Here is a 10,592-nt window from a genome sequence, read left to right on the forward strand (position 1 = left end):
AATATCAAAAAAAATTCTGAACAGAAAGGAAAAATCCCTTTTCCATGTATGGAACTACTGTTGAATAAGTTCATTTTGATTGGTTAGGTATTGTTGTGATACCCTTTGTCGACTTTAACCCTGCCTTGTCGTCGGAATAAAACCAACTTTGAGCCCGAGGTTAAAATAAGTAGAGAAATAAAATGTGAATCGATATATTAAAAATATGACATATGCTTGAAAAATGGTAAATTTATATATGTATTTTTTTCTTTGATTCGCGGGATAGAAAGATATGTTAATCGCTTAATCAACATGTCATAACATCTTGCATATGCAACTCAAATGAAATGTTTTAATACACTTTCCTCGAGCTCTTTTCTGCAGTTTTCCTGAAATTTTATGTGGGTGCGAGGTGTTATTTGCGTTTAACAGTGATTCTCTACGTTGCCATTAATTTGATTTGTTTGTGTGTTGGGGGGTGGGGGATGCACACTTTATGTTCATGTGGAAAGTATGAAGATGTTTATCATTTCTTTTTTGCCTGCAGAAATTATCCAAACGCTAGGAATAATTTTTTTAATCGCCTATTTTTACTTGACGAATTGGTCAACATTGACACAAATTTGTTATTATGTGGTGATGTTAATTTGCCTGTAGAAACAAACACATATATTTTTGCTGCTGTGCATAAATTTATTGACGAATCTTGTAGATTTTAAATTGTTATATTTCTGAACAAATATCTCACTTGTATCTCTTTTGTATATATATCTCAATGTACTACATGTATTTTAATTGCATGACATATAGCTATATTTAAGGAGAGGAACTCGTAAGTTGAAAGAACTTGTTTCTAATCCTTTTGTTTATACAATAAAATATGTTCAAAACATATGCATGTACATGTACGTGTGCGCGCATGCAAAACGTTAAACAATATATCGTTGATAGTTGATATCATTGTAACTTTTATATTCTTAAATGAAATCTTGGGATACTTAGCATATTTATAAAAGGTCTTAGAGGAATAAGGCACGATAAGGGACATGGGGAGCGTTTGGGGAACATCTGTAACGGTCCCCGTTACAATTAGCACTAGTTAATATTTGAATTGATTGATTGATTAATAATTGATTGATTGACAAGTGATTGAGTTGATTGATATTTGAATTGATTGATTAATTGATTGATTTATTTATAATTGATTGATTGAATTTGATTGATTTTTGCACTGATCACGTTCATGCACTTGTGACCTATCCAGTGCATAATATGCATAATTCAACGGTGTAATTTTAAACAAATTCTGAGTTAAACATACCTCCAATATCGCATAACAAATATCTTAGGCCTCTTTGGAAAGTATGATAGTTTGTTCTCTCTTCTTCCATCTCCTCAACGTAATTAACATAGAAAGCAGCAGCCTCCGATTCAATTGCGAGAGTAAGATGATTCGGAGGAATACCAACCTGAATATATAAAATTTGATTCACATGCTAAATTGCAAAAGGTCATTCTAATCCTATTTAAAATAAGACCCCACGTTTGATGTCTAGACGTTTTAAAATGAATATGTTTGATTATTTAAGTGATCTTTTATGGACCGAATTTATATCTAAGAACTATAATTAAGTTGTAAAATACACAAAACATTTCTTACTAACAAGTTTATCAAACAGTTTATATAAAATATCTGGAAGACTAGAAAAGGATTACGAATGAAAGAATTTGTGAATAAAAATGAGAACGTTTTTACAATAAACAAGTCATGTAAGTTTTTTGAACCACTAATGGAAATGAGAAAAAGATAATTGTTTTTTATGCGATCAACACATGTACATGCATTGAATGTATAAATTAGCAGTGGAGAGCTCAACTGTGGACCCGCCTTAACATAAGAAGCCCTGACCCAGGGTCCCTGAAATTTAACAAAAGTGGAAATTCATTTCCTCTTTGTTACTCTGATCTACCTCTGGGTAATAAGTAACCAAAATAAGCATGCTGAGTGTATAATTATGAGAAGCAATGATGCTTCATTCAAAACTGTGAATTACATGGCCTCTGGTTTAAAACATGAATCAAATTCAATTGGAAAATTGTTGCATGATACTCAGGTGATCTATAAGGCCCATGAGCCTCTTGTTTTCAATGTATCGTATATTGTAAATAAAGTGAATCTTACAAGAGCATCTATTAAAACAAAACATATTTTAATTTCAAGTGTTTAATACTTTAAAATTCTATTTGATTCTCCATTTTTTTTCTAAATCATAGTTTAATGTTTGAAAGACAAACAAATGATTTATATATTATCTTAGCTATAAATTAACCGAGATGATTGTACATGTGATATGTAAAAGTAAAAACATTTCTCATATTATTAATATAAATACAGTAAAAAAATCTAGACAAAAAATCATCACTGAAAACTCTCTTCATTGACTAAATTTTATAGTAATTAATGCCCGATTGAGAAAGGGATTGAACTATATGTCGCATCTCTACTTTCGTTTTTGCAGGAAATCCAGTTTATTTAACGAAAGACTTGAATTAGATCTGGCCCCAAGACCATAAACTGAGAACAGACTTATGTCAAAATTTCCAATCAGTATAACTTTTGAAATAATTTTGTCAAAGAATCAAGGAAAACTTCTCAATATTCTTTATTGTTTATTGTTTATTACGAAAAACGTTTCCGCAAGAAACGGGGACATTGATAAATTTTTTTGGAATCTTTTCCTCACGAAGAAGGATCAAAATACGTATTTGGATATAGAAACTAGTATTTGGATATAGAAAGTAGTCAAAGTTGAATGAAATAATGAGCATCTCAGTTATTTACCGTTCATAGATGTTTCATCATGCATCGAACAACTGATCAGACATAACTGGAAGGTAACGTTTAATAATAAACTTTACAGTAACTGTTGTAGTTATGCTTTGAAAAATTTTGATGAATGAGACATAGTTTACGATTAATTTCACATTTTAACGCGCATTAATGCTTGTAAGTAAACAAAATAGAAAAATATTTAAGTACCTTTGAAAGACATTCTCTCAAAAAAATCTTTGCTTTTTCTGGCCACATTGCTGATACAGTAATGACCCATTTCACATCTTCTTCTTTCAACGAAGGATAGGAGAGCCGCATGCTTGATAGCAGCTTCTCTTTAAGGTAACGATATGCCTCAGTAAAAACAGTTTTAGCTGGAAAAGTTTGCCCATCTTCACTGTTTAGAATGTACTCTCTTTCATCCAACTGTCAAAATATCAATTCAAACATACGAGAGTTGTCCCAAAATGTTGTATACAATGTGTATAACTGATAACATGCATGCATACAATACTAACCAAATTTTTTATGGAGAAAATCTGTTTTAGAATTTTAATTTTTTTTTAAAATACACGTCATAGTGACCACACTGAAATCTTTAATGAAAGTTTTCATTGTGGTTGATGTGGATAATCAAAGTTTCTTGAGTGATCATTATATATGTATTAAATTAAAGTGTCAACATTACCACTATAGTAAAATAAAGTGTCAAATTTATGTGTACATTGTATCACTATAGTAAATTATAGTGCCAAAGTTATCACATAATTAACTTTTGCCCCTCATGACCGTTTCAAAATGTTATCGGGTATCTCTAGCAAACCAATAAAGATGGTTTTTGTCCTATGATGAATCCATCTTACATGATTTGCTCTGTGTAAAGTTTGATTGAAAGACATATATGAGTTGATTTCCCTAATTTTCATTAGAAAAAGGATTGTTCTTTATACATGTACGTGTAAATATACTTAAAATTTTTGAATCTCCAATATGGCAACGAAAAACACTCTAAGACGGTATACAAAGACGTATGAATTAACTAAATAAAACCTTACTGTTCTATAATACATGATAACTCCCCCTCATGAAAAACCGATCCTAACGTATGCTCGGAAACTTTGTAGGACAACATTTCGATAGTAAAATATTTAGAACTTTTCCACACTTATCTGCCTTTACTATATTGTGTCCTATAGGAAAAAAGAGAAATAAATCCTTCATTTAGAGTTAAAAAACAATAATTCCCTTGACCAAAGGACATGTTTTAACGTGTTTGGTTGAATTTGAGTAAGCGCTGCGGCACGGGTTTAAAATATACTTTGTGTGTAAATAACTTACCACCATGTTTTGAAGTTCATTTTTAAATCGCCGAAAGCAGTACCAATCTTGCTGTTTCTTTTCAGAAAGAACTTCTGCAAATTTCTCTTCAGCATCATATCCATAAGAATGAAATTTTCTTTCTTTATCGAACAGTATGCAGGATGGAGTTTTCCTCTCACCAACAGGTGTTTTTTCCCATTTCAAAATGTTAATATTTAGTGGATTATTCTCAAAGTCAATTCGAGTAGAGAATCCACATGTCGTAAGTGTAGATCCAATATCGATGGCAGCAGCAATCACATAATCATCCATGTTCCTTGAAAAACAAATGCATATCTATATATAAATATTAGGGATGTCAAATCGGTCAATTTTTAATACTCGGTTACTCGGACGTTTTTCCGATCGAGTACCCGGGTACTCGGTAAAAGGGTAAATAAATATTGACAAATAGATTGATGAATGTAAAACTTTGTTTACTCTTGTAGAAATAAAACTAAATGTTCTGATAGGATGTTTACCCGTAAATGCATTTCCGTTGTAACAATGATTGTATTTCGTGCCCGAATTTAATACATTTTTAAAGTTCAATTTATTTATGAGATAAACACAAGAAATAAAATTGTAAGTTTTCCATGGTGTTTTTGTTTTAAAAAAAAATCTATCTCGTAATTGTAATGCAACTCTTTGTTGCATTTGACGTCCGGGTATCAGTCGTACTTTTTGACGTGAAATTGACCAAACAAAGCGGATTTAAGATTTTCCTACACTTTTCGATACTAGAATTTATAGTACTACGGGACGGTATTTTGTAGTTTGGTGCAACGTTGGACATCAGTTTATTAAAGCCTTTGCCCTAATCATTTGCACATGTATTCATTGACTTGCAATCAAACACAACTATATTAACAATCGCACGTGTAATATCAGCTTTCTCTATTGCCGATAATTTACGGCTTCTCGGAGAATTGACAAAATTATCTAATTAATTTAATCATAACAGACGTAAAATGATGGGATGCATATCATTACCGCTACATTTTCAAAATTTTCATTACCGCTACATAGTCATTACCGCTACAAAAAACCTTACATTACCGCTACATAAAAAGTATACATTACCGCTACATTGTGTACAGTACAACCTATAAATGCACAGTACGTAGGACCCGTTTCCCCTGCTCATCACGGGGAGATGAAAGTAGGATTTTGTGCAGGATGTTTTTTTTTTAAATTCTTTTTAAATTAATTTCATTTCATAACACACAACAAAAAATTGAAATCAAGCTCTGTTCATATATAAAATTTAAAGGTTTGTCAAATGTTTTTTTTTTTTTTAAATCGCTAGAGCCTTGAAAGCCATTTGTTGAAATATTATCGTTTTTTTTTAAATTTATAACCATCGATAAGTAAGCCGGTGTAATTAAATTTCGACTGCAGAGTTATATACTAGTATATATATGTATACTCATTCTGATTACATGTAGATAGTGAGTGAATTCTGTTGATTAGAACTCATATACCAAACCATACCTGGCTAAATCGATATTTAGCGGTAATGAGTTGTTTTGGGCTGATTCAATATGTAGCGGTAATGCGTTCTTTTCGGTCGGAAAAATGTAGCGGTAATGATCGGTCAAAAATCTGAAAAAATGTAGCGGTAATGAGTTGAAATTTTTGGCGATGTAGTGGTAATGTTGACCTCCCAAATGATGTTCAGTGAAAACAAATAATTTAACAAATCAAAATATAAGGGTAGAAGGTGAGAAAAGCCAGGTAATTGGTGCTTGATCACGATAATTACTGTATAAACACTGCCACTAAACTAAAGATCATTTAGAGGAGTAGATCTTAATTACTGTATGTATAAGTCCAATGAGTATTTTACGTTTTAAAACAGATTGTTTAATACATTAATAAATAAGCTTAAAAATATTTAAAAATATACATCCGAGAAGCCGAGTATCGATTTTAGTATTCGATAATCGGACGTTCGATCGACCGGGTACTCGTTGACATCCCTAATAAATATTATACTTTCAAATTTTGGCATTATAATTGAATTTTCTTTGGACTTATTAATTGATGAAATTACAACTTACTTTTAACCTTTTCGTCATAAAATATTGTTGCAAATTACATTGGTCATTAAAAGAGAGGTTAAGCATTTGACCGCGTACGTCTACTTTTCGTGTAAACATAGAAATGATTTTACAAGTACGCGTAACAAATGTCGTGTTCTGCCTGACAAATTAATCTTGTACCAGTACACAGGAAAAATGTCCACATGTGTTAAACTCATGTTAAACATGTGTTTAACATATATTTTTAACACATGTAAAACACATAAAAAGAGCACACGTGTATAAGGTGTTTATTTTTACACATGTTAAACATATGTTTCACATGTGTTTAACATGTGTAAAAATAAACACATGGTGTATTTATACACATGAAACATGTGTTAAACATGTGTTATATATATGTTATACTTTATATGTGAATTATACGTGTATAATATTACTGTTGTACTTATTATCATTTTCATACTTTGTTAATGTCTTTCAAAATAACTTTGTGGTAATTTAAATATGGATAATGTTATACAGGCAACTTTGGAACATATGATTAATATATGTGTATCATATGAAAAGGGCATCATATGTTAATCATATGAAATAGTCTAACATATTCTTGTACACATTTTATTAAGAATTAGGTATTTCTGCTTTAGATGAAAATTCATTACATTCCAATGATATATCTTCATGGGCTAAATATTTGAAAATTAACATATTATGATGCTTACACAACTTTTTTTTATAAAACTCAAGAGAAATATCTTATTTTTCACGGTGTGCCTTCTAAACAAGAAAGTATACAAACAAGTCAGTAGCATTTGTCGATACATAACTGAAAAAAAATAAACTAGTGAAAGTCACTGGGAAGACTAGTAAAATTACTGTCCATACAATCACTACCTTAAAAGAAGTTTTACTAGAAATTTTGTAGATTTACTAGATAACATTAGTAAATCTAAGAATTTATAAGTAACTTTCACTAGGTATCTTAGTATATATACAACCACCACTCCATGTTTTACTACCTTAGCCAGTAAACAAGGTGATCACTAACCACGAAGAACGCTTTACTAAGCACACTAGTTAAATCAACTAGGTATTTCTTTCAGTGTATGTATTTTACATATTAAGATTTATTTCCTTTTGAAATAAATCCAATTATTATAGCGATGGTTAATACGATGTCTCAGATCCGCGCCATGGATTTGTGCGCGTAATGCCCTGCCATAGATGACGTTATTGTTGTTAAATTTTGACGTCACAATATTTGTTACAGTTGGATTGAGAGGTGGGTGTTGTTTGTCTCTTAGCTTAAAAAAAAACCCAAGTCATTTCATTAGGGTAACAAAGGGAATGAAATCTGACCTTCTTGTGTGGTTAGATTTCATACACAGGTTTAATGGCAGTTTAAATTTCATGACTGTTAATTGGTTGTCTAATGACCAACTTCATCTCTACACTGATAGTACAGGCAATCAACATTTAGGATGCGGCGTTTACCTTCATGGGCAATGGGCATATTTTGGTTGGCCAGATAGCTGGAAGAATCCAGACATTATGTTAGACATAACATTTTTAGATTTAGTGCCAATTGTCCTTGCAATTTTCTTATTTAAGAATGAATTTCTCGACAAGAAAATAATGCTGCATACTGACAACAAAGCTTTAGTTTCCATTTTAAACAAAAAATCATCAAAATCTCCTCGAGTTATGGAATTGGTTCGGCCATTGGTTTTACATTCCATGGTAAACAATTTTTACTTTAAAGCTTGTCATATAGATGGTTATGATAATGCTATAGCGGATTCTATTTCTCGCAAACAGTGGACCAGGTTTCGAGTTCTTGCCCCAACCTCCAATCAAGATCCGACACCTATTCCAGAAGATTTTGTAAAACTGATCTTGGAACTGAAATTAAACGCTTGACACTTAATTCGGTATCAGTAAATACAAGGCAAACATATTCCACAAGTCTAAAAAGCTTTGAGCTATTAAGAATTTTGTATGAACTTTGTACTGTTTGGCCCCCACCTGTTCCACACATTTGTATTTTTATTGCTCATTTATCCCTGCAAAGTTTAGCTCATTCTACTATTTCATCCTATATATCAGGAATAAGTTTCAAATGCAAAATATTGGGTTTCTGTGACAATAAAAAAAACTTTCTAATTAGAAAATTATTGGAAGGAATCAAAAGGTCAAACCATTCCAAAGATTGTAGACTTCCTATTACAAAACACATTCTTGAGAAACTTATAACAGCAACAAATTTAGTTTGTTCGTCGAATTTCGAGTCCATTCTTTTTTCAACGGCATTTTCGGTAGCCTATCATGCTTTTCTTAGAATCGGTGAATTTACCTTTAGTAGTTCAAATCAAGCAAATCAAATTATTTCTATTGAACATGTAAAATTTAGAAAAAATGAAACATCTGGGGAAAATTTCGTAGAGCTTAGAGTTCCTTTCTCAAAAACTGACCAACTTGGGAAAGGAACATCCGTTTGTTTGAATCAATCAAAGAATTCTATCTGTCCAGTTTACTGGTTGAAAAGGTACATCACCATGAGGCCGAAATTTGACGGTCAATTATTTAAACATATGGATGGTAGTCCTCTAACAAGATTTCAATTCTGTTCAGTATTAAATAAGTGTCTTGAAATAGCCGGTCTTCCAAACTCCAAGTACAAATCACACTCTTTCCGTATTGGTGCTGCGTCAGATAGTTTTTCTTCCGGTCAGTCAGAAACAGAAATTAAAAAGCAAGGTAGATGGAGTTCAGATGCCTTCAAACGGTATATTAGGATTTAGTATGTTCTTGATTGATTTTTTTCATATTTTTATATAGGAGATGAAAAGGTTATTTGGATTGTTGGTTCTTCAATTATTAAATGGGCATTCTACTTTGCAAGAAAATCCTTTGATGGTGTGGATTTAGGTTTAAAACGAAGAAATTACAGAATTTTTTGGCAGGGAAAGGGAGGTATGAAATGGTTTGACCTTATTCCAAAAATAAAACTTTTGTTACGTTATGAATCACCTCCAGAAATTTTAATTATTCATTGTGGAGGAAATGACATAGGTAAAATTCCATTGCTACAACTACGGTCCAATATGTGTTCAACTCTCAAAAAACTTGAGGAGCTACTACCCAACACAACAATTGGTTGGTCAAATATTTTGCCAAGAATTTCATGGCGTTTTAGTTCGAACTCAAAATCTCAAAATCTTGCTTCTGTTAGACTCAATAATTTTATGAATCACTTAGTTACTGTCAATGGTGGATTCTTTATCAAATACCCAGAGATTACTTGGGATTCAAATGAAATGTTTAGTAGTGATGGAGTTCACCTGTCGTACATCGGTAATTGTTTCTTGCTATATAACTTACAAAGGGCTTTGCAAGAATATGTTTTTCTATAAAAGGTTAAATACGTAATTTAAGCTTCAAGATGTGGTCACACCTACATATATTTTGCGTCTCTCATTCCACCTAACTTCGTTGGCGGTGGTTGTCATTTTCAACGGACAACCATTTGGCGGTTTTTCGAGACGCCTTCCATGATACAATTATTTTTTCACAACTTCTGCTGAGTATCTGCTAACCCAGTACCAGCTTGAATGTTGTCAGTATTCAAATCTTCAGGACTTTATAAGGATAAGGATACAATGTTTATAAGGATAAGGATATAAAGTTTATAAGGATAAGGATATAAGGTTTATAAGGATAAGGATATAAGGTTTATAAGGATAAGGATATAAGGTTTTATAAGGAGTTATGTTATAACGATTAATAAAATATATATTGTATTATGTAGGTCGTGGCCACAATCGCCAAATCAAAATAAATGATTTTAAGAAGTTATATTTGTCTTCATCGTCTTTAATAATAAGTTGAGTACGAATTATATGATTTCGGCAAAATCATTAAATAGTTAAACATGTATACATGTACAAATGAATAACATAATTAAGCCATGTACTTGATTGTAATTATGATTTGACATGAAAGTGTCCAAAGCAAAATTGAAATATCAGCAATAATATTTGTAATGTATTCGATACTGTAAAGAACTAAATGCGGTATATTGCATATATTTGCCCCCCCCCCCCCCCCCCTCCACAAAAGTCGAATATTGAAAACTTCCTGAAATGTGCTTAATTCAATAAATTGTATTAGAAATATAAATTAACAGAAAATATTATAGTGTCAAATCAGTATATTCACGATTTTTGTTTTTATGACGTCACAAACTAGTCTGATTTTATATCCTGTTTCAGAAAGAGGACAAAATGGACAAAATTTCAACAATTTTAGCTTTAAAATTTATAGAGTGCAAATTTGTGTGGGAACAATATTGACATATTTCATTAATATTA

At 31.5% G+C, this 10,592-nt stretch overlaps 1 protein-coding gene across 1 annotated transcript; it reads left to right on the top strand.

Annotated features, from left to right (window-relative positions):
* The first annotated feature begins 8,777 nt into the window (after positions 1-8,777).
* On the top strand, positions 8,778-10,035 carry LOC134277997 (uncharacterized). The gene is made up of 2 exons (XM_062760300.1): positions 8,778-8,979; positions 9,061-10,035. The coding sequence occupies exons 1-2, from the start codon at positions 8,778-8,780 to the stop codon at positions 9,633-9,635; spliced, it is 777 nt and encodes a 258-aa protein (XP_062616284.1). The 3' UTR covers positions 9,636-10,035.
* Positions 10,036-10,592: the final 557 nt, after the last annotated feature.

Source organism: Saccostrea cucullata, unplaced genomic scaffold, assembly GCF_032062105.1.
Source record: "Saccostrea cucullata isolate Sc308-1 unplaced genomic scaffold, CSIRO_AGI_Scuc_v1 ctg6645, whole genome shotgun sequence".
In the NCBI taxonomy this organism is placed as follows: Eukaryota; Metazoa; Mollusca; class Bivalvia; order Ostreida; family Ostreidae; genus Saccostrea; species Saccostrea cuccullata.